The sequence below is a fragment of the Macaca mulatta genome, chromosome 10 (assembly GCF_049350105.2).
Source record: "Macaca mulatta isolate MMU2019108-1 chromosome 10, T2T-MMU8v2.0, whole genome shotgun sequence".
Taxonomy (NCBI): Eukaryota; Metazoa; Chordata; class Mammalia; order Primates; family Cercopithecidae; genus Macaca; species Macaca mulatta.
In genome coordinates, this window is record NC_133415.1 from 89,853,198 (window position 1) to 89,878,254 (window position 25,057).

Consider the following 25,057-nt stretch of genomic DNA (forward strand, 5'->3'; position numbering starts at 1 on the left):
CTAGGAACTGAAACTCACCAGGATCACTGCATGAAGACAGAGAGGTGCCAGACCCTTCACCCATCATGATTCTCTATCCAACTACCTGTTTGACCAGCTCCTCTTCCTTATCCCACTTTAATTTCCATTTTTCTGTATGAAGTTATATTTCTTCCCTGATAAATAAATGCCTGAATTTAATTGCTTAGGGAGATGGATTTGAAACTGATCTACCATCTCCTCAACTGCAGTATGATTAAAGCCCTCTTCTCTGGCAATACTTGTCTCAGTGATGGGCTTTTTTTTTTTCTTTCCTTTTTTTTTTTTTTTGAGACAGAGTTTTGCTTTTGTTGCCCAGGCTGGAGTGCAATGGTGAGATCTTGGCTCTCCCCAACCTCCGCCTCCCAGGTTCAAGCGATTCTCTTGTCTCAGCCTCCCGAGTAGCTGGGATTACAGGTGCATGCCACCACGCCTGGCTAATTTTTGTATTTTAGTAGAGACAGGGTTTCATCAGATTGGTCAGGCTGGTCTCAAACTCCTGACCTCAGGTGATCTGCCTGCTTTGGCCTCCCAAAGTGCTGGGATTACAGGCGTGAGCCACTGTGCCCAGCAGCGATTGGCTTTCTATGCAGCCAGCAACAAGACCAAGATAGAACTCGTGGTGTTTCAGTAACAATTCCCTGGAGATTATGATTTCACTGGTCAAAGGCAGAGCCTAGGAATCAGTATTGTTAACATGTCTCTCAGATAATCCTTGTCCTTGCTCATTAGGAAACTGCAACTCTAAAATAAACATCAGATTTTGTCATTGTAGATCTATTTAAAATTAAAACCTCTTCAGTGGCTCCCTGATATGGTTTAGATTTGTGTCCCTACCCAAATCTCATGTCAAACTGTAATCCCCAGTGTTGGAAGAGGGTGTCAGGTTCCAACCTGAGCTGGGGTCCAAGAGGAGCTGGTGGATGGGTGGTGGGTAGCTGAAAGAATACTCTAGGGACCATAGGCAGTTGGGACATGGTCTTATTATCTCTCTCTCTCCCACAGAGTCAGCAGTGCAGTTATATTTTTCACAGACAATAGTGGCTCAAAGCCAGGTATGAGCTCACACAAACAGGATACATCAAAATGGCTACATAAATGTGATTACATAGTGCATGGAATTGTGCACCTGTGGTCCCAACCTGCTGTCATGATGTACTGGATGTCTGCCTCAGCCTACTCCTGACTGAAGCACAGCCATTTTCCTTACAGAGGGGCCTGGTGGAAGGTGATTGCATCATGGGGGCACATTTCCCTCTTTCTGTTCTCGTGATAGTGATTTCTCACAAGATCTGGTAGCTTAAAAGTGTGTAGCCCCTTCTCCTGCTCTCTATTCCTCCTGCTCTGGCCACATAAGATGTGCCTTCTTCCTCTTCACCTTCCGCCATGACTGTAAGTTTCCTGAGGCCTCTCCAGCCAGCTTCCTGTATAGCCCAAAGAACTGTGAGCCAACTAAACCTCTTTTCTTATAAATTACCCAGTTTCAGGTATTCATTTATAGCTGTGAGAGAACAAACTAATACAGAAAATTGGTACTGGAAAGTGGGGGCATTGCTATAAAGATACCTGAATATATGGAAGCAGCTTTGGAATTGGGTACTGGGTAGAGGTTGGAATGGATTGGAGGCTCAGAAATGACAGAAAGATGAGGGAGAGTTTGGAACTTCCTAGAGACTTGTTAAATTGTGATCTAAATGCTGAGAGTGATCTGGACAATGAAGTCCAGGGTGAGGTGGTCTCAGATGGAGATAAGGAACTTATTGGGAACTGGAGTAAAGGTCACTCTTGCTATGCTTTAGCAAAGATACTGGTGGCATTGTGCCGCTGCCCTAGAGATCTGTGGAGATTTGAACTTGACAGAGATGATACAGGGTATCTGGTGGAAGAAATTTCTAGGCAGCAAAGCATCAGAGATGTGGCCTGACTGCTTCTAATAGTGTATGCTTATATGTGTGAATAAAGAGTTGATCTACAACTGGAACTTATATTTAAAAGGCAAGCAGAGCATGAAAGTGTGGAAAATTTGCAGCCTGGCCATGTGGTAGAAAAGAAAAACCCTTGGGAGCCTGAGGCGGGTGGATCACCTGAGGTCAGGAGTTGGAGACCAGACTGATTGACAATGTGGTGAAATCCCATCTCTACTAAAAATACAAAAGTTAGCCGGATGCGTTGGCATGTGGCTATAGTACCAGCTACTTGGGAGGGTGAGGCAGAAGAATCACTTGAACCTGGAGGGTGGAGGCTGCAGTGAGCCAAAAACATGTCATTGCACTCCAGCCTGGGCCACAAGAGGGAAACTCTGTCTCAAAAGAAAAAACAAAAAACAAAAAAACAAAATCCATTTTCAGGACAGAAATTCAAGCCAGCTACAGAAATTTGCAGAAGTAAAGAGGAGCCAAGTGCTAATAGCTAAGACAGTGAGGAAAAGGCCTCAAAGGCATTTCAGAGACCTTTGCAGCAGCCCCACCCAGAAAAATGGGGGCAGAGGCCTAGGAGGGAAGAATGGTTTTGCAAGCCAGGCCCAGGGTCCTGCTGCCCTGCGCCTTTTGCCATGATTCAAGTACAGCCTTTGGAACGATGAGCCAACGAAACCTGTTTTTTTTTTTTTTTTTTTTTTTTTTTTTTAAGACAGAGTCCCGTTCTGTCGCCCAGGCTGGAGTGCAATGGCGTGATCTTGGCTCACTGCAACCTCTGCCTCCCAAGTTCAAGCAATTCTCCTGCCTCAGCCTCCCTCCCGAATAGCTTGGATTACAGGCTGTCAGGCCTCTGAGCTGAAGCTCAGTCATTATAACCCCTGTGACCTGCACATACACATCCAGGTGGCCTGCAGGAGCCAAAAAATCTGGAGCAGCAAAAGAAAAAAACTACAAAGAAGTAAAACAGCCAGTTCCTGCCTTAACTGATTAACTAACATTACAATATTTTACTATTGTGACTTGTCCCTGCCCTACCTTAGCTAATCGATTGACTTTGTGACATTCTTCTTCTGGACAATGTGTCTTATGATTTCTCCACCATGCACCTTCTCCACCATGGTGCCTTCTCCCCCAGGCACCATGCACCTCTGCTAACAATAGATAACCACCTTTTGCTGTAATTTTCCATTACCTACTCAACTCCTATAAAGCAACCCCTTCCCCATCTCCCTTCGCTGACTCTCTTTTCGGACTCAGCTCACTTGCACTCAAGTGAATAAACAGCTTTATTGCTCACACAAAGCCCGTTTGGTGGTCTCTTCACACGGACGCGCTTGACACAGGCATCCGCCATCATGCCTGGCTAATTTTTGTATTTTTAGTAGAGATGGGGTTTCACCACGTTGGCCAGGCTGGTCTCGAACTCCTGACCTCAAGTGATCCACCTTCCTCAGCCTCCCAAAGTGTTGGGATTATAGGCGTGAGCCACCGTGCCTGGCTGAAACCTCTCTTCTTGTAAATTACCCAGTTTCAGGTTTTTTTTTTTTTTTTTTTTTTTGAGATGGAGTCTCAGTCTTGTCACCCAGGCTGGAGTGCAGTTGCTCAATCTCGGGTCACTGCAACCTCCATCTTCTGGGTTCAAGCTATTCTCCTGCCTCAGTCTCCTGAATAGGTAGCACATACCCATAGTCCCAGCTACTTGGGAGGCTGAGGCTGGTGGATTGCTTGAACCCAGGAGGTGGGGGTTGCAGATCATGCCACTGCACTCCAGCCTGGGTAACAGTGACAGTCCATCTTAAAAAAAAAAAAAAAAAAGAAAGAAAGAAAAATTCCCCAGGTGCAGCCAATGTTGAGAACCACCAGAAATAATCAAGCCTGAGCTGTTTAACCTGTTGTTGAAAGCCCAACCATGAAAGTCTCCTGCCTGCCTTTCTAGCCCTATTTTCTATGACACTTGTGCATATGCACGCTACAGTCCAGCCTTGCCAAATTATCTTCAAATAGGGTGATGTAAAGATTTAAAAAATTGGCCAGGTGCGGTGGCTCAAGCCTGTAATCCCAGCACTTTGGGAGGCTGAGATGGGCAGATTACAAGGTCAGGAGATCGAGACCATCCTGGCTAACACGATGAAACCCCGTCTCTACTAAAAAATACAAAAAAACTCGCCGGGCGAGGTGGCGGGCACCTGTAGTCCCAGCTACTTGGGAGGCTGAGGCGGAGAATGGCGTAAACCCGGGAGGCGGAGCTTGCAGTGAGCCCAGATCCGACCACTACACTCCAGCCTGGGTGACAGAGCGAGACTCCGTCTCAAAAAAAAAAAAAAAAAAAGATTAAAAAAATTAAATTACCTGTAATTCCCAAACCTATGGTACTTTCATACATCTAGGTCTTTCCACAATTTATCCTCACTTTGTCTTGAATACTTTTACTGTCCTGGCAAACAGTTATTCTCCCACAAGGATGAAATTCCTGGTTGGGCACTGTGGCTCACGTCTGTAATCTCAGCACTTTGAGAAGCAGAGGCAGGCGGATCACTTGAGGTCAGGAGTTCAAGAGCAGCCTAACCAACATGGTGAAACCTCGTCTCTACTTAAAAATACAAAAGTTAGCCGGGCATGGTGGCAGGTGCCTGTAATCCCAGCTACTCAGAAGGCTGAGGGCAATTGCTTGAACCCAGGAGGTTGAGGTTGTAGTCAGCGGAGATTGTGTGACTGCACTCCAGGCTGGGCAATGGAGCAAGACTCTCCTTTTGGAGGTTCCTCTGGCACATGTGCTCAGGCAGAGTAAAACACTTCCTTCTTTGTGCTAAACTACCCCTCTTGGCACAGAGCTGTATTACTATAATTATCACAGCAATATTATATCTTGAGCACAGGAACTATGTCTGGTTCATCTTTATATCCCTTGCACCTAGCAGAGGGTAGGAACAGAGCAGGGAGCCAATAAATGCTTGTTGACTTAGTGAAAGCACTCACAAGAAACAAAATTAAAACAAGCAGGAACATTACCCTTTTTATAAAAATCTGAATATAATCTAATCATCTAACCCTTTTTTTTTTTTTTGTAGAGACAGGTGTCTCACTATGTTTCTTAGGCTGGTCTTCAACTCTTGGCCTCAAGTGATCCTTCTGCCTTGGCCTCCCAAAGTGTTGGGATTACAGGCATGAGTCACCACACTTGGCCCATATTAAGATCTTAATTAGGAAATAATTTTTAAGGCCAGGTGTGGTGGCTCATGCCTGTAATCCCAGCACTTTGGGAGGCGCCAAGGCAGGTGGATCACCTGAGGTCAGGAGTTTGAGACCAGCCTGGCCAACATGGTGAAACCCTGTCTCTACTAATAAAAATACAAAAAATTAGCTGGGTATAGTGGTGGGAGCCTATAATCCCAGCTACTCAGGAGGCTGAGGCAGAATTGCTTGAACCCAGGAGGCAGAGGCTGCAGTGAGCTGAGATCACGCCATTGCACTCCAGCCTGGGCAACAAGTGCGAGACACCCTCTCAAAAAAAAAAAAATAAATAAAAATAATTTTTTTTTTTTTGAGACGGAGTCTCGTTCTGTCACCCAGGCTGGAGTGCAGTGGCCGGATCTCAGCTCACTGCAAGCTCCGCCTCCCAGGTTTACACCATTCTCCTGCCTCAGCCTCCCGAGTAGCTGGGACTGCAGGCGCCCGCCACCTCGCCGGGCTAGTTTTTTATATTTTTTAGTAGAGACGGGGTTTCACGGGGTTAGCCAGGATGGTCTCGATCTCCTGACCTCATGATCCGCCCGTCTCGGCCTCCCAAAGTGCTGGGATTACAGGCCTGAGCCACCGCGCCCGGCCAATAAAAAGAATTTTTAAGCTGTAGGTCTCCTGTGGAGAAATACACCTTGAAAGCACTCCAAAGACAGTAATAAGCCATTTCCTTAATTAACTATCATAACTTAGTTTGCATGTTCATTCCAAGGCCTTGAAATAATCCTGTTTCTTCATATGTATCTGATATGGCTTGGGTGTGTCCCCATTCAAAACTCATTTTGAATTGTAACTCTCACAATTCCCATGTGTCACGGGAGGAACCTGGTGGCAGGTGATTGAATTATGGGGGCGGGTCTTTCCTGGGCTGTTCTCATGATAGTGAATACATCTCACAAAATCTGATGGTTTTAAAAATGGGAGTTTCCCTGCACAAACTCTCTTTGCCTGCCACCATACATGTAAGATGTGACTTGCTCTTTGCCTTTTGCCATGATTGAGAGGCCTCCCCAGCCATGTGAAACTAAGTCCATTAAACCTTTTTTACTTCTGTCTTAGGTATGTCTTTATTAGCAGCATGAAAATGGATTAATACAGCAATTTGGTACCAGAAGTGGAGTGCTGCTGAAAAGATACGCGAATATGTGGAAGTGACTTTGGAACTGGGAAATAGGCAGAGGTTGGAACAATTTGGAGGGTCAGAAGAAGAGAGGAAAACGTGGGACAGTTTTGAATTTCCTAGAAACTTGCTGAATGGCTTTGACCAAAATGCTGATAATAATATGGACAATGAAATCCAGGATGCAGTGCTCTTAGATGGAGATAAGAAACTCGTTGCAAACTGGAGCAAAGGTGACTCTTGTTATGTTTTAGCAAATCTACTGGTGGCATTTTGCCCCTGCCCTAGAGACTGGTGGAACTTTGAACTTCAGAAAGATGATTTAAGGTATATGGTGGAAGAAATTTCTAAGCAGCAAAGCATTCAAGAGGTGACTTGGGTGCTGTTAAAGGCATTCATTTTTTTTTTTTTTTTTTGAGATGGGAGTCTTGCTCTGTTGCTACCTGGAAAAGAATGGCGCAATCTCGGCTCACTGCAACCTCCACCTCCCGGGTTCAAGCATTTCTCCTGCCTCAGCCTCCTGAGTAGCTGGGATTACATGAGTGCACCACCACGCCAAGCTAATTTTTGTATTTTTAAGTAGAGACAGGGTTTTACCATGTTGGCTAGGATGGTCTTGATCTCCTTGATCTGCCCACCTTGGCCTTCCAGAGTGCTGGGATTACAGGCGTGAGCCACTGTGCCCGGATGGCATTCAGTTTTATAAGGGAAGCAAAGCATAAAAGTTCAGAAAATTTGCAGACTGACAATGTGATAAAAAAGAAAATCCTGGCCAGATGTGGTGGCTCATGCCTGTAATCCCAGCACTTTGGGAGGCCAAGGCAGGTGGATTACCTGAGTTTGGGAGTTCAAGACCAGTCTGACCAACATGGAGAAACAACGTCTCTACTAAAAATAGAAAATTAGCTGGGCTTGGTGGCACATGCCTGTAGTCCCAGCCACTTGGGAGGCTGAGGCATGAGAATTACTTGAACCTGGGAGGTGGAGGTTGTGGTGAGCTGAGTTTGCACCACTGTACTCCAGCCTGGGCAACAAGAGCGAAACTCCATCTCAAAACAAAAAACAAACAAAAAAAGAAAATCCCATTTTCTGAGGAGAAATTCAAGCTGGCTGCAGAAATTTGCATAAGCAATGAGGAGCTGAATGTTAATCACCAAGACAATGGGGAAAGTCTTCAGGGCATGTGAGAAGTCTTCATCATACCCGCTCCCCCACTCCACCATTCACAGGCCTGGAGGCTTAAGAGGAAAAAGTGGTTTTGTGGGCTGGGCCCAGGGTCTCCATGCTGGTTGCAGCCTAGGGACTTGGTGCTGTACGTTCCAGCTGCTCAGCCATGACTGAAGGGGGCTAATGTAGAGCTTGGGCCATACAGAGGGTGTACGCCTCAAGCCTTGGCAGCTTTCACATGGTGTGCACAGAAGTCAAAATTGAGGTTTGGGAACCTCTGCCTAGACTTCAGAGGATGCATGAAAATGCCTGGATGTCCAGGTAGAAGTTTGCTGCAGGGGCAGGGCTCTCATGGAGAACCTCGGCTAGGGCAGTATGGAAAAGAAATGTGGGGTTGGAGTCCCTACGAAGAGTCCCTACTGGGGCACCACCTAGTGGAGCTGAGAGAAGAGGGCCACTGTCCTCCAGACCCCAGAATGGTAGATCCACTGACAGCTTGCACCATGTGCCTTGAAAAATCACAGACACTCAACACCATCCTGTGAAAGCAGCTGGGAGGGAGGCTGGGAGGTAAAGTCACAGGGGTGGAGCTGCCCAAGACTATGGGAACCCACCTCTTGCATCAGCATGACCTGGATGTGAAACATGGAGTCAAAAGAGGTCATTTTGGAGCGTTAAGATTTAATTGCCCCACTCAATTTCAGACTTGCAAGCGGCCTGTAGCCCCTTTGTTTTGGCCAATTTTTCTCATTTGAAACGGCTGTATTTACCCAGTGCCCATGCCCCTATTGTAGCTTGGAAGTAACTTACCTGCTTTTGATTTTACAGGCTCACAGATGGAAGTGACTTGCCTTATCTCAGATGAAATGTTGAACTGTGGAGTTTTGAGTTAAAGCTGAAATAAGACTTTGGGGGACTGTTAGGAAGGCATGATTGGTTTTGAAATGTGAGGACATGAAATTTGGGAGGGGCCAGGGGAAGAATGATATGGTTTGGCTGTGTCTCCACCCAAATCTCACTGTGAATTGTAACTCCCACAATTCCCACATGTTGTGGAAGAAACCTGGTGGGAGGTGATTGAATTATGGGGTCAGGTCTTTCCTGGGCTCTTCTCGTGATAGTGAATATGTCCCAAGAGATCTGATTCTTTTAAAAATGGGAGTTTCCACCGGGCATGGTGGCTCACGCTTGTAATCCCAGAACTTTGGGAAGCCGAGGCAGGCAGATCACGAGGTCAAGCGATCAAGACCATCCCGGCCAACATGGTGAAGCCCTGTCTCCACAAAAATACAAAAATTAGCTTAGCTGGGCGTGCTGGCATGCACCTGTAGTCCCAGCTATGTGGGAGGCTGAAGCAGGAGAATCACTTGAATCCAGGAGGCAGAGGTTTCAGTGAGCCAAGATCCTACCATTGCACTCCAGCCTGGTGACAGTGCAAGACTCTGTCTCAAAAACAAACATACAAACAAAAAACAGGAGTTTCCCTGCACAAGCTCTCTCTTTGCCTGCCACCATCCACATAAGATGTGACTTGCTCCTCCTTGCCTTTTGCCATGATTGTGAGGCCTCCCCAGCCATGTGGAACTGTAAATCCATTAAACCTCTTTTTCTTCCCAGTCTCGGTCGGGTATTTCTTTATCAGCAGCGTGAAAATGGACTAATACAGTATCTAAGACTTAAAAAAAAAATTTAAGGTGAAATTTACGTAACACAAACTCAACCATTTTAAAACGTACAATACAGTGGCATTTAGTAAATTCACAATGTTATGCAACTACCCCACCTATATCAAGTTCCAAAATAGTTTCATCACTCCCTGCAAAAAAACTCTGTATCCATTAAGCAGTTATTTTTCATTTTCCCCCTAGACCCTGGAAACCACAGGAACATTAACTTTTAAGTTATTCTAAGGAATTTTAAAGTCATAAAGTAGATATTAAAACAGATTTTAGATGGCTGTGCAACTGCTTCCAGTCATATAGAAAAGAGTTTTTTTCAATAATCTCAATTCCAGTTTTTATTAGCCATTTTATGTACATTGATACCAAGTCCTGAAAACTGATAAAAACATGTCCAGAATTCTTTTTTTCCTTTTCTGAGAAAGGGTCTTGACCTCTCACCCAGGATAGAGTGTAGTGGTGCAATCACAGCTCACTGCAGCCTCAATCTCCCAGCCGCAAGTGATCCCCCCATGTCAGTCTCCTGAATAGCTGGGACTACAGGCACATGCCATCACACCCAACTAATTTTTTTATTTTTTGTAGAGATGAGGGCTCACTATGTTGCCCAGGTTAGTCTTGAACTCCTGGACTGAAGTGATCCTCCTGCCTTGGCCTCCCAAAGTGTTGGGATTACAGGCATGAGCCACAGGACCCGGCCCATGGTTTCTTATACAGTCAATGTACAAATGCTCATTTATATTTTGCACAATAATGAAGATAAAAATAACAATTACAGCAACATACAAATATGTACAAGGATTCAAGACAGACTTTGTTTTTTGGCTTATAACAATGTGTAGATACTACACAAAGAATGAGGATGTAATTTTCATTTACAAGCAAAATGTGACCAAAATCCCTTTTCTTCTTAAAATTGAAAAATGAAATTCTTGAGAATACTAATTAGTGACAGCCAAATCTGACTATTTTAAATTAGCCATGGTTAAACATAGGTGAGTTAAACATTATGCCTTTCCAAAATTAACGTTTGCAGTTAGAAACATAAACATTTGATAAAACTTCTCAAAATTAATTATAAGTGGCTTTTTCATGTTCTCTGGATTCCAGACACATACTAGAAAAAGTAAATGTAAAAGAGGTGATATTTTGGAAAGCATCCCTAGTACTGAAAAGCATCCCTAGCACTGAAAAAAGCATCCCTAATACTGAAAAGCATCCCTAGTATGGAAAAACATCTTCAGGAGTACCCAGTGGTACACCAGCAGGAAACTCATGATGTACTAAAAATACTGAGAACAAAGCGGGAGAAGTAATAAGCAGCTATTTTACTGATGTATTAAATATACTGGAATTATGAGGCATAAGATGATATTTATGTGGTTTTTAAAAGGTTTAAGGGCCGGGCGCGGTGGCTCAAGCCTGTAATCCCAGCACTTTGGGAGGCCGAGACGGGCGGATCACTAGGTCAGGAGATTGAGACCATCCTGGCGAACACGGTGAAACCCCGTCTCTACTAAAAAACACAGAAAACTAGCCGGGCGAGGCGGCGGGCGCCTGTAGTCCCAGCTACTCGGGAGGCTGAGGCAGGAGAATGGCGTAAACCCGGGGGGCGGAGCTTGCAGTGAGCTGAGATCCGGCCACTGCACTCCAGCCCGGGCGACAGAGCCAGACTCCGTCTCAAAAAAAAAAAAAAAAAAAAAAAAAAGGTTTAAAATATTCTTAGGGACTCAATTAGATATTGAGAATGACTGATACTATGATCTCAAAAATAGTATAACACACATAATCATGGTGTTACCTTACTAACAGGAATTTAGTTTTTAATAACTAACTGAATTTTATTCTACTGGCTTGAGAAGCAGCTGCCTATTTTGAGAACTACATGAGTTAGTATGATCATATATAATTAAGTTAATGTCACAGAAACCAAAATGATAATAGTTTACAAAAGAAGAAAGTGCCCATTTATTGGGTTGTGACATCAGGCTGAGATGGCTTAGGGCTGGAAAGCAAGGATGAGTGTAGCATTGGGGCTCAGGTACAAATCTGTTTATAAAGCTCAAGGAGAGAAAAGGCACGAGAAGGAGACAACCCTGAATGGTGGTAGCACCTGGATGTGGAATTACCACAGTGGGCCAGAGACAGGCTGGTACATAACCCTCTGGCCAGGTACTATGGGAACCAACCCCTTCCTTCAATATTAAATTGAGAATACAAATATCTCAAAGCATGCTTACCAAAAGTAGATTATTTATCCTCATATTACAACACACAGGAGGAGGAGACATTTATTTTTAAAAGAGAGCTAAAAAGTTATGGGGTTTCTCCTAATTTCAACTTGAAAACTAACTTAAGGAGCAAACATTTAAAAAAAAAATCCCTATTAATATATACATATTTTTGAGATGGAGTTTTACTCTTGTTGCCCAGGCTGAAGTGCAGAGGCGCAACCTAGGCTCACCACAACCTCTGCTTCCTGAGTTCAAGCAATTCTGCCTCAGCCTCCCAAGTAGCTGGGATTACAGGCATGTGCCACCACACCTGGCTAATTTTGTATTTTTAGTAGAGATGGGGTTTCTCCATGTTGGTCAGGCTAGTCTCAAACTCCTGACCTCAGGTGATCTGCCCGCCTTGGCCTCCCAAAGTCCTGGGATTACAGGCGTGAGCCACTGCATCTAGCCGGACTATTAGTATTTTTAAAAGGCACTTAAAATATTCCTTTCCAGTCCAACTCAAAATACATCTCTGTCAATTACATTTTGGATAAATATTTTAAAAAGCACATTTTTGTGCAATTTTTTTCTTATAATCCAGCAATATTTACCATCCATAGGGCTAAAAGGTTTGAAGGACAGAGCTCCAACTTTCTGCAGAACAATCTGAAAGTGCTTTTATCATAGAAGCAAGAACATTAATGATTTGCTCTTTCACTGACAACATCCTGTAGTCGTTTCAGTAAAACATCATCATTTTCTTGACAGACGCGTTTGGCAGGGGATTCTGCATCACTATCGATGGCTATTACTCGCTTCTTGGTTCTCTGCTCACCTTGCCTTATCATGTTGTTGATCTCTTTCAAACTCTGTGCAGAAATAGAGAACGTGTGTGAGTAAAAGAGGGAGAAGGGAAATGGCAGCAAACAACCAAGTGAATTGTTTTTTCCTGTGTTCTATCCTCTATCCAAATCTTCACACTGGGATAAGGATTCTTTTTAAAACTTAGAACAACCTCATAAGGGATGGCTTGAACTAATCTTTTCAGGTGGCTTAAAAATTAGATTTAAGGCCAGGTGTGGTGGCCTGTAATACCAGCATTTTGGGAGGCCAAGATGGTTCAATCACTTGAGCCCAGGAGTTTGAGATCAGCCTGGGCAACATGGCAAACCTGGTCTCTACAAAAAATACAAAAATTAGGCAGGTGTGGTGGCCTGTGCCTGTAGTCTCAGCTACTCGGGAGGCTAAGGAGCATCACCTGAGCCTGGGGAGGTTGCGGCTGCAGTAACCAGTGATCATGCCACTGTACTCCAGCTTGGGAAACAGAGTGAGACCCTGTCTCAAAAACAAAACCAAAACAACTGAATTCACTGTATAATAGTAGTTCTCGATGTGTAGTACCCAGACCAGAAGCAGAAGAAGCATCTATAATTTTTTTATTTTTTGAGACAGGTTCTCTCTCTGTTGCCTAGGCTGGAGTGCAGGGCATGATCTTGGCTCACTGCAAGCTTCGCCTCCTGGGCTCAAGCTATTCTCCTGCCTCAGCCTCCCTAGCTGGGACTACAGGCACATGCCACCATGCCTGGCTATTTTTTTGTATTTTTAGTAGAGACAGGATTTTGTCATGTTGGCCAGGCTGGTCTTGAACTCCCGGCCTCAAGTGATCCCCCAACCTTGGCCTCCCAAAGTGCTGGGATTACAGGGGTGAGCCACCATGCCTGGCCTTATCTGTTTTTTTTTTGTTTGTTTTTGAGACGAAGTCTTGTTCTTGTCGCCCAGGTTGGAGTGCAATGGCACGATCTCAGCTCACTGCAACCTCTGCCTACTGGGTTCAAGCGATTCTCCTGCCTCAGCCTCCTGAGTAGCTGGGATTATAGGTGCCCACCACCATGCCTGGCTAATTTTTGTATTTTTAGTAGAGACGGGGTTTCGCCATGTTGGCCAGGCTGGTCTTGAACTCCTGATCTCGTGATCTGCCTGCCTCGGCCTCCCAAAGTGCTGGGATTACAGGCGTGAGCCACTGCGACCAGCCCTAATCTGTTTTAACAAGCCCTCCCAATGATTTTAAAGCTCCCTACAGTTTGAGATCCTCTTCCTTAGAGTAATGCTTTTCAATTTTTTTTTTTTTTTTGAGACAGAGTCTTCTTCTGTCGCCCAGGCTGGAGTGAAAAAGGGGTGATCTCGGCTCACTGCAACCTCCGCCTCCTGGGCTCAAGCGATTCTCCTGCCTCAGCCTCCTGAGCAGAGTAGCTGAGATTACAGGTGCGGACCATCATGCCTGGCTAATTTTTTGTATTTTTAGTAGAGATGGGGTTTCGCCATGTTGCCCAGGCTGGTCTTGAACTCCTGAGATCAGGCAATCCGCCTGCCTTGGCCTCCCAAAGTGCTAGGATTATAGGCTTGAGCCACTGTGTCCAGTCAGGTATATTATCTTAGCCAACTTTGTCAAGTATAGTGAGAACTCTGTAGGCATCTGTATAACTTAATAGGAAAGTAATAAGAAGGAGCCAATGTATTTGGACTGAATTACAATATGCCCCACTACAATTTCTTCCAGTTTATACTGATTCTGACTTCTGGAGACATACTGAACAGATCTGCTTGACAGTCCATGAAGTATCTGAAAACAGCAATCATGTCCATATCACATCTTCACCACTCAACAAGGATAAGGATGGAGATGATCACAGAGTTGTCTATGTACATAAGAGGAGGCTTGTGTTTTCAGACGTCTTCCTATCTTGGGTGCCATCTACCAAATGCACTTTCACTTCCAATGCCTTTCTTTCAACTTGACATCCCCCAGGTCTGACCACTTGCAGATGTTGCTTTACTGGTCCCTTCTCAAGATCTTGCTTGAACAGGAAAACATGCTGGACTTTCAAAATGAACTCCACAAATACCATGTCAATAATAATGGATTAAACTACCTCAAACTGAATATACTGCTCTTGATGAGAGGAGACATGCCATAGTTAACATTTCATATTTTATTAGTATAGTAGAAACTTGGCCAAAAACAAAAAAAGAGGCAAGATTAACAGTTACTGACTGTTAATGTGAAATCCAGCTTTTAGCCTATTCACCTTACCTTAGAAGGGCTGCCATTGAACTTGTACAGCAGAGTGCTTCTTGGTGTAAGGCCTGACCCATTCTTGTGTGGGGAAATATAAATGGAGTGCTGTTGGGAAATGCGGCGTGGTGAGCCTGGCTGTTGTTTAATATGTGGAAAAGGAGAGAGTGGTGGAGCATCCATCTAAAATAACCCAAAAGTCAGATTTTTTAGATAAAAGTTTTTCTTTGTTTTTGAATCCCATATTTTTATTCTTTTTTTTTTTTTTTTTTTTTGTTTGAGACGGAGTCTAGCTCTGTCGCCCAGGCTGGAGTACAGTGATCGGATCTCGGCTCACTGCAAGCTCCGCCTCCCGGGTTTATGCCATTCTCCTGCCTCAGCCTCCCGAGTAGCTGGGACTACAGGCACCCACCACCTCGCCCGGCTAGGTTTTTTTTGTATTTTTTAGTAGAGACGGGGTTTCACCGTGTTAACCAGGATGGTCTCGATCTCCTGACCTTGTGATCCGCCCGTCTCGGCCTCCCAAAGTGCTGGGATTACAGGCTTGAGCCACCGCGCCCGGCCATTTTTATTCTTATGATATCTCCTAGTTAGGAATCAGTTATACTATAAAAGCTCATTTATGGTTGAGAAAAGCAAAAAAAAAAAAAGATCTGTTACTTCTTTTTTTTTTTTTTTACAACAACAACAGATAAAGTAGAATTTATTTTCTTGGATCTTTTTTTTTTTTTTGAGATGAAGTATCTCTCGCTCTTGTTGCCCAGGCTAGAGTAAGATGGTGCAATCTAGGCTCACTGCAACCTCTGCCTCCCAGGTTCAAGCGATTCTCCTGCCTCAACCTCCCAAGTAGCTGAGATTACAGGCATGTGCCACCACGCCCAGCTAATTTTGTATTTTTAATAGAGATGACCATCTTGGCCAGGCTGGTCTCCAACTCCTGACCTCAGGTGATCCACCCACCTCGGCCTCCCAAAGTGCTGGGATTATAGGTGTGAGCCACTATGCCCTGCCTATTTTCCTGGATCTTTCAGGAAGTCCTATAACTAGTATTAAGAATTCTGGCCGGGTGTGGTGGCTCACACTTGTAATCCCAGCACTTTGGGAGGCCGAGGTGGGTGGATCACCTGAGGTCAGGAGTTTGAGACCAGCGTGGCCAGCATGGTGACACTCTGTCTCCACTAAAAATGCAAAAATTAGCTGGGCGTGGTGGCACATGCCTGTAATCCGAGCTATTCGGGAGGCTGAGGCACTAGAATTGCTTGAACCCAGGAGGCAGAGGTGTTGCAGTAAGCCCAGATTGTGCCACTGCACTCCATCCTAGGTGACAGAGCAAGAATCTGCCTTCAAAAAAAAAAAAAAAAAAAAGATTTCTGGGGCCAGGTGCAGCAGCTCACTCCTATAATCCAGCACTTTGGGAGGCCAACATGCTCTGATCACTTGAGGCCAGGAGTTGGAGACTAGTCTGGCCAACATGGCAAAACCCCACTTCAGCCTCCTGAGTAGCTCCTAAAAATATAAAAATTAGCCAGGTATGGTGGCATGCGCCTGTAGTCCCAGCCACTTGGGAGGTTGAGCATGACAACTGTTTGAACCCAGGAGGCAGAGGTTGCAGTGAGCCGAGTTTATGTCACTGCACTCCTCCCTAGGTGACAGAGTGAGACTCTGTCTCAAAAGAAAAAAAAAAAATTCTGGACAAGACACCAGGAGTTAAGCCACGAGCACGAGAACCTCATATTCATGCTTAAAAAGTAAGGACAGGCTGGGCAGGGTGGCTCACGCTTGTAATCCCAGCACTTTGGGAGGCCGAGGTGGGTGGATCATGAGGTCAAGAGTTCAAGACCAGCCTGGCCAAGATGGTGAAATCCTGTCTCTACTAAAAATACGAAAATCAGCTGGGCGTGGTGACAGGCGCCTGTAATGCCAGCTACTCAGGAGGCTGAGGCACAGAATTGCCTGAAGCCAGGAGGTGGAGGTTGCAGTGAGCCAAGACTGTGGCCACTGCACTCCAGCCTGGGCAACAGAGCGAGACTCCTTTTCCAAAAAAAAAAAAAAAAAAAGTAGGGACAAAGAATAACTAATCTTCTAATACTTGCTATAACAATCTCTCTCTACACACACACAAAATCTCTCTCTACCCCACAACCAAAGCAGTAGCAGAGAGAATAAAAGAGGCAGAGAATTCTATAAGCCAGCAGAATGATTCTGACATGGAAAAAAATCTGTTAATGAAATGGGAAACACTTCATATGGAAATGGAAAATATTTAGAAATAAGTTGGATGAGCAAGGATTTCATTTTCTTTAATATCCTGTATAATGGAAATAAATTAAGATGGTAGAGATATTCAGAGTATATAGACAGAGGGGAAGTGAAACTGGAGTAGGATGAACAGTTATGACCTCTGAGGATAGTCATAGACCATATTCCATGAAAAGAGGAAGAACAGAAATGTACAGATGCACACAGATACATAGAAACAGCTATTGGCTGGCTGCAGCTTCTGCTAGGGCCTTCTTTTCTTTTCTTTTTTTGAGGCAGGGTCTTGCTCTGTTGCCCAGACTGGAGTGCAGTGATGCGACTGTGGTTCATTGCAGCCTTGACCTCCTGGGCCCAAGCGATCCTCCTACCTTAGCTTGCTGAGTAGTTGGGACCACTACTTGGGTGTATACCAGCCACTACATGGCTAATTTGTAGAGTTTTTTTTTTTTTTTTAAAGAGACAGGGGCTTCTTATTTTTCCAGGCTGGTCTCAAATTCCTGGGCTCAAGCAATCCTCCAGGCTTAGCTTCCCAAAGTGCTGGGATTACAGGCTTGGGAAGTGCCTGGCTGGTCTCTTTTTCTTAGAGCTAAAGTCTGGTCTTCTGGGAAGCAACCTCAGCTTACACACTGGTAACACTTTCTCAGGCCTGCTGCGACTGCCAAAACTGGGGTCTGCATAATTTTTTTTTTTTTTGAGACGGAGTCTCGCTCTGTTGCTTGGGCTGGAGTGCAGTGGCATGATCTTGGCTCACCGCAAGCTCCACCTCCCCGGTTCACGCCATTCTCCTGCCTCAGCCTCCCTAGAAGCTGGGACTACAGGCGCCCGCCACTATGCCCGGCTAATTTTTTTTTTTGTCTTTTCAGTAGAGACAGGGTTTCACTGTGTTAGCCAGGATGGTCTCAATCTCCTGACCTCGTGATCCGCCTGCCTTGGCCTCCCAGAGTGTTGGGATCACAACCGTGAGCCACCACGCCTGGCCTGCATAAAAATTTCTTAGTGGTGCCTCTATTAATGATCCAGGCCTATCTACTTCCTTTTGCCTTTTTTTTTTGAGACGGAGTCTTGCTCTGTTGTCCAGGCTGGTGTGCAATGGTGCAATCTTGGCTCACTGCAACTCTGCCTCTCGGATTCAAGTGATTCTCCTGTCTTAGCCTCTCACGTAGCTGGGATTACGGGTGCCTACCACCATGCCCGGCTAATTTTTGTATTTTTAGTAGAGATGGGGTTTCACCATGTTGACCAGGCTGGTCTTGAACTCCTGACCTCACGTGATCCACCTGCCTCGGCCTCCCAAAGCGCTGGGATTACAGGCATGAGCCACAGCGCCTGACCTCCTTTTGTCTTTTTTTTTTTGAGATGGAGTTTCCTTCTTGTCACCCAGGCTGGAGTGCAGTGGCACAATTTCTGCTCACTACAACCTCTGCTTCCTGGGTTCAAGTGATTCTCCTGCCTCAGCCTCCCGAGTAGCTGGGATTATAGGTGCCTGCCACCACGCCACCTAATTTTTGGTAGAGATGGGATTTCACCATGTTGGCCAGGCTGGTCTTGAACTCCTGACCTCTGGTGATCCACCCACCTCGGTCTCCCAAAGTGCTGGGATTACAGGCATGAGCCACCACACCTGGCCCCTTCTGTCTTTAACTTGAGAAAAACATTAATCTCACAATGTAACAACAGAAAAATTTACCAAATTTGCTGGGCCCAGTGGCTCATGCCTATAATCCCAGCACTCTGGGAGGCTGAGGTGGGCGGATCACGAGGTCAGGAGTTCAAGACCAGCCTGACCAACATGGTGAAACCCTGTCTCTACTAAAGATACAAAAAATTAGCCAGGTGTAGTGACATGCTCCTGTAATACCAGCTACTGGGGAGGCTGAGGCAGGAGAATCACTTGAACCTGGGAGGCGGAGGTTGCAGTTGAGCTGAGATCGTGCCATTGCACTCCAGCCTGGGTGACGGGGTGAGACTCTGTCTCAAAATAAATAAATACAAACAAATTAATTGTTTTAATATTCATGTTCCCATCAAGTTCTTACCCATATGTACACGGAATTTCTAGTAACATAATCATGGTATAGATAAAATTTCTGCCAGGCGTGGTGTTTCACACCTGTAATCCCATCACTTTGGGAGTCTGAGGTGGGTAGATTGCTTAACTCCAGGAGTTCCAGACCAGCCTGGCCAACATGGTGAAACCCTGTATCTACTAAAAATACAAAAAAATTAGCCAGGCGTGGTGGTGGCACGCAGCTGTCCTACCAGCTACTTGGGAGGCTGGGGTGGGAGCATCGCTTGAGCCCTGGAAGCAAAGGTTGCAGTGAGCCAGGATCTCACCACTGCACTGTAGCCAGGGCAACAGATTCCATGATTTCCTCTGGTCTCTGTTGTACCATAGCCTTAATCACCGATTAAGTTACTAGTCATGCTCTGATTAATTGCTAGTAATTTTACTTTGACATACTTATCTAGCAAAATAAACTTACAGTAATTCAACTATGACAGCGAATAATAATAAAGTAGTAAAACATAAAACATACCACATGGTCCTGATTTGACAAGTCGTATTTCAGTGCAAATGACTTCACTCTTCCTACATATATTGTATTGTAAAATTTTATAAGATCACCTCTTTCCTCTTTCACTGGTCCACTGGAACAGTCAGGTGTTTTTGTAGCATCTTCCAAGTCTGTTAAAAAGAATGCAATGTTGTGATACAAAGCATACTTTTTATTTTATTTTTTTTGAGACAGGGTCTCACTTTGTCACCCAGGGTGGAGTGCAGTGGTGCAATGTTGGCTTACTGCAACCCCAACCTCCTGGATTCAAGTGATCCTCCCACCTCAGCCTCCTGAGTAGCTGGGACTACAGGCACGCACCACCATGTCTGGCTATTTTTTATTTTTAGTAGAGACGGCATTTATTTTTAGTAGAGACGGCAATATTTCCATGTTGCCCAGGATGGTTTCCAACTCCTGGGCTCAAGTGATCTGCCAGCCTCAGCCTCTCAAAGTGCAGGGATTACAGGCGTGAGCCACCATGCCCAGCCACAAAGCATACTTTAATATACAAGTCAGCAATTTAAATTACCTTTCTACAATATTAAAAAAAACTCACAAGTCTTTACATAGAGAAATTAATATTTTCAGAGAAGGTTCAGAAATCCATCTGTATTACTTATAAGTCAAATTGGAATCTAGAGAAATGCAAACATATCAATTGCAGGTGGTGCTCTCTTCTCTAGATGCCACTTCAGAATGTTTTCACAACCATAGCTTTTGAGCTGACTGTCATTAGTGGCTTTTAGAGGGGCAACAGCCCTGAGCTGGTGTTATCTAAGTTCTACAGTATGGGAGGCAGTGGCAAACCTCAGCTTCATAAAACTAAAAGGCCTGCAGATATTCTTCTTGTGTCTTTGAGAAAGGTGGAAAGATTCTAAAAGGTAAAGCATATCCTGAGAGGTTAGGGAAGAAGCAAAATGAATTACATTTATTTCTCTGCAAATACATGGCAGGTGACAGGTGTTCTAAGAGCCTTATTGTACCACGTACAACAGGAACCCTGATCAGGAACCAGTGTTCAGGTTTTACTGAGCACCCCCAATAGTAAAATAACAGCTTGCCCCAACGTAGTTTCCTACTTAATGGTGCAACTCTGGGATAGCTTGTGAAACTAGGCAGAAATTTGTCCTACTATTTTTTGGGGAAGGAAAAGTATTATAGAGTATTACAAACTATCATTTGCTTGTATATACAAGAACAATGTGTTTAGAAGAGTTAAGAAAACCACTACCAATTAAAAACAATTTAGCATTTATTTGAAAAAAGTTCTCATTCTCAATTCACTGGCCTACAAACATTGAGAACATGGGTAGAAGCAATGCCTTCACCTTAGGAAAACCAGAAAACACAAACATGGTTCAAAGACCAAACGGCCCCAGGGGATCTCAGTCTTAATTTGGATGTCTCTTTCACTTCTGCTATTTCTAAAGGATCTTGACTAGGGTGGGAGGGGAGGGGAGCTATGTGGTTAAATAAAGTTGAGGAAATGCTGTACATTATATTAGAAATTCAGAAATGCATGTTAGTATAAGGCTCTGAGAAGTACTGCAGTTTGGGAAAAAAAAAACTCTCATGTTTACTTTAATTCCATACTTCCCCAATTTTTTATGTATAGTCTCTTTCCCCAAAACACTTTTTTTTTTTTGAGAGGGAGTCTTGCTCTGTCGCCCATCCTGGAGTGCAGTGGCGCAATCTTGGCTCACTGCAGTCTCTCTGCCCGCTGGGATCCAGCGATTCTCCTGCCTCAGCCTCCTGGGTATTTGGGATTACAGGAGCATGCCACCACATCTGGCTAATTTTTGTATTTTCAGTAGAGATGGGGTTTCATCATGCTGGACAGGCTGGTCTCAAACTCCTGACCTCAGGTGATCCGCCTGCTTTGGCCTCCCAAAGTGCTGGGATTACAGGCGTAAACCACTGCGCCTGGACCCCCCAAAACACTTATACTACCATTCTGGGAAATACTGTTCCAAAGGATACTGGTATGTTAACAGCTCTTCTAGGTTATTCTCATTATATGGATCAATTAAAATTATTTCTTTTTGTTTTGTTTTTATGACAGGTTCTTGATCCTCTTGCCTCAGCCTCCCGAGTAGCTGGGACTACAGGTGAATGCTGCCACACCAGGCTAATTTTTTTTAACTTTTTGTAGAGACAGGGTCTCCTTATGTTTTCTAGGCTGGTCTCTAACTCCTGGGCTCAAGTGATCCTCCCACTTCGGTCTCCCAAAGTGCTGGGATTACAGATGTGAGCGACCACGCCTGGCCTAAAATTATTTAATGTCCTCCTTGTATTAGAAATTTATTGAGACAGAGACTATAGTGTCTCCATGTTTCTGTGTCATTCCAATTCTAGCTGTTAATATTTATGTAAGGTAAGGAGCTATACTTTACTTGAATGAACCAAACATTTAAAATTGTGGGAGGCTGGATGTGGTGAAACCCTGTCTCTATAAAAAAAAAAAAATTAAGGGGCCGGGCGCGGTGGCTCATGCCTGTAATCCCAGCACTTTGGGAGGCCAAGGCGGGCGGATCACAAGGTCAGGAGATCGAGACCATCCTGGCTAACACAGTGAAACCCCGTCTCTACTAAAAATACAAAAAATTAGCCGGGCGCGGTGGCGGGTGCCTGTAGTCCCAGCTACTCAGGAGGCTGAGGCAGGAGAATGGCGTGAACCCCGGGGGCGGAGCTTGCAGTGAGCCGAGATTGCGCCACTGCACTCCAGCCTGGGCGACAGAGCGAGACTCCGTCTCAAAAAAAAAAAAAAAAAAAAAAATTAATAAATTTAAAAACTAGGTGTGGTGGCACGCACTTTTATCCCTAGCTACTCGGGAGGCTGAGATGAGAGGATCGCTTGAACCCAGGAAATCAAGGTTGCAGTGAGCTATGATTATCCTATTACATTCCAGCCTGGGCAACAGAGCAAGATCTCATCTCTAAAATTTAAAAAAACTAAAGAAAAAAAAGACATTAAAAAAAACACACTCGTCCAGGTGTGGTGGCTCACGCCTGTAATTCCAGCACTTTGGGAGGCCGAGGTGGGAGGATCACTTGAGCCCAAGAGTTCAAGACCAGTCTGGGAAACACACTGAGATCCCATCTCGGTCTCCCAAAGTGTTGGGATTACAGGTGTGAGCCACCATGTCCGGCCAGAAATGGGTTTTTACTGATGAAAATAGTGAATGGTTTATTAAGTGGGACTAATGCTAAAAAAACCATACTCATTAATATAATAAATTTGATATTGCTTATAAATAATAGCTATTACTAAGGCCTTACTATGAACAAAGCTTGTATTAAATATTATATATATGCATATGTGTATACATAGTTGTGTATTGCATAATGATGGGTTATCTTCTCAGAAATGCATTGTTGAAATGATTTTGTCATGAGAATACTATAGAGTATACTTACACAAACCTAGATTGTATGACCAACTACACACCTAGGCTGAATGGTATAGCATATTGCTCCTAAGTTACAAAACTGTACAGCATGTTACTGTCCTGAATACCACACGCAATTGTATCACAATGGCAAGTATTTGTGCATCTAAATATATCTAAACATAGAAAAGGTATAGTAAAAATACAGCATTATAATCTTATAGGACCACTGTTGTATGTGTGGGCCATCACTGACTGAAACATCATTATACGGCACATGACTGTGTGTGTGTGTGTGTATGCACACACATACATACATATACATATAGTTATATTTTTTATTTTTAGAGACAAGATCTTGCTCTATCACCCTGGCTGAAGTGCAGTGGTGCGATCATAGTTCACTACAATCTCAAATTCCTGGATTCAAGTGATCTTCCTGCCTCAGTCTCCCAAGTAGTTGGGACTACAGGTGTCAGCCACCATGCCCAGCTAATTTTTTATTTTCATTTGTTGCAGATGGGGGTCTTGCTGTGTTGCTCTTGCTGGTCTTTAATTCCTGGGCTCAAAGGATCCTCTTGCCTCAGCCTTCCATAGTGCTGGGAGATTACAGGCATGAGTCACAACACCCAGCCTAAATATAATTATTTTTAATCCGTAAAATAAGTTTCTAAGGAAGTAATGTAAAGTTTTCAGTTAACTACAATACACTTGAGGACAGTGTTACGTTTGTGTTACTTAGGTTAAGCTATAACCTAGGTCTCACAAGTATTCTAATTAAGACTGCCGCTCTGGAGTGGTCTGCTAACATGACAATGAAGAATTCATAGCCCATGAGGAGTGAGCTGGTGTTTTAATCAGGAAATTCTTTCTCCACTCCAACAGTTTCTGTTAGGCATATCTCAATCGATGACCAATGCTTTGCTCATTAACATACTCAAAGTCAGAATTTTTTTTTTTTTTTTGAGAAAGAGTCTTGCTCTGTTGCCCAGGCTAAAGTGCAGTGGCACAATCTCAGCTCACTGCAACCTCAGCCTCCAGTGTTCAAGCAATTCTCCTGCCTCAGCCTCCTAAGTGGCAGGGATTACAAGTGCTCACCACCATGCCTGGCTAATTTTTGTATTTTTAGTAAAGATGGGGTTTCACCATGTCAGCAAGACTGGTCTCGAACTCCTGACCTCAAGTGATCCACCCGCCTTGGTCTCCCAAAGTGCTGGGATTACAGGTGTGAGCCACCATGTCCGGCCAGAAATGGGTTTTTACTGATGAAAATAGTGAATGCTTATTAAGTATGACTAATGCTAAAAATGAGCTCATGTTCAGGAAATAAAAAGTATTTAAGATAAGCAGATTGGTTAAAATATTTGAGACACTACCCTCAATAGCCAGGAAAGTGATGAAAGATCCAGTGAAGTCTCTAGGCTTTACTCTTAGGGATAATAACGTTAAGGCTAAAAGCTCTAAGAAGTCCTGTGTCCAGCCCTGAATTCTGATCCACGGTATTTGCTTGATGCTAGCCGTAAGGTTGACTGAATCCTGCATCTGAAATCTTGGCACCCATTCTTGAGCAAATCTTTTCCTTGGGTGGTGGTCAGACATAGAACTGGGATATATGAACTTACTGCATAGGATATATAAATTGTGTGTGTGCTTTTTAAACAGTAATTATTTTACAACCCATAATGAATTTGTTTATAGAACCAGAACTGTTCTTCCCAAGTCGGTGTTCTTTGGTGTGTCCAAATCTGGGTCATAGCATCTAGACATAGCTCTAAGAACTGGAAGGTGACTTATCTGAATATAGACTTGTCTGATTGCATATCCTCCTACATAACTTTCTCTCTCTCTTTTTTTTTTTTTTTTTGAGACAGGGTCTTGCTCTGTCTGGAGTACAGTGGCAAGATCATGGCTCACTGTAGCCTTGACATCCTGGGCTCAAGCCAACCTCCCAATTCAGCCTCCTGAGTAGCTTGGACTATAGATGCTCACCACCATGTGTGGCTATTTTAAAAAAATTTCTTGTAGCAATGGGCTCTCACTATGCTACCCACAATGGTCTTGAACTCCTGGGTTCAAGCCACCCTCCTGGCTTGGCCTCCCGAAGTGCTGGGATTATAGATGTAAGTCACTGTGCTCTCACTCTCTTTATGAGTGCCAGAATTCCTGAGTTCATCATCACTGGATATTCTCCCTGCCCCGTGCCACCACCACTGTACAGGACCCGTAACAATGATTGTTTGCTTATTTGCTAATAAATATAGTTAATAACTGTATATAAGACAGAGTGCGGTGACTCACACCTGTAATCCCAGCACTTTGGGAGGCCAAGGCAGACGGATCACTTGAACCCAGGAGTTCAAGACTGGCCTTGGCAACATGGTGAAACCCCATCTCTACAAAAAATATAAAAATTAGCCAGGCCGTG

General features: G+C 44.3%; 1 protein-coding gene and 1 long non-coding RNA gene across 13 annotated transcripts in view; one reads left to right on the forward strand and one right to left on the reverse strand.

Moving 5' to 3' along the window:
- LOC144332136 (uncharacterized) overlaps positions 1 to 25,057 on the forward strand; it is a 118,687-nt gene that overhangs the window by 25,863 nt on the left and 67,767 nt on the right. The window lies entirely within an intron of this gene.
- The window catches only part of RBL1 (RB transcriptional corepressor like 1), a 91,698-nt gene continuing 73,954 nt past the window's right edge, over positions 7,314 to 25,057 (reverse strand). For 3 of the 12 annotated variants that reach the window (XM_077951703.1, XM_015149047.3, XM_077951699.1), the window contains 3 exons: positions 19,223 to 19,371; positions 14,445 to 14,609; positions 11,082 to 12,222 (listed from right to left, as the gene is read on the reverse strand). In XM_077951703.1, the coding sequence (XP_077807829.1) occupies positions 12,052 to 12,222; positions 14,445 to 14,609; positions 19,223 to 19,371 (485 nt within the window). In that variant the 3' untranslated portion in view covers positions 11,082 to 12,051. Of the gene's footprint in view, positions 9,134 to 9,447; positions 10,601 to 10,629; positions 10,695 to 11,081; positions 12,223 to 14,444; positions 14,610 to 19,222; positions 19,372 to 25,057 lie in introns of those variants that run through there. The other 9 variants (XR_013399857.1, XR_013399855.1, XR_013399853.1 and 6 more) reach the window with 7 other exon arrangements.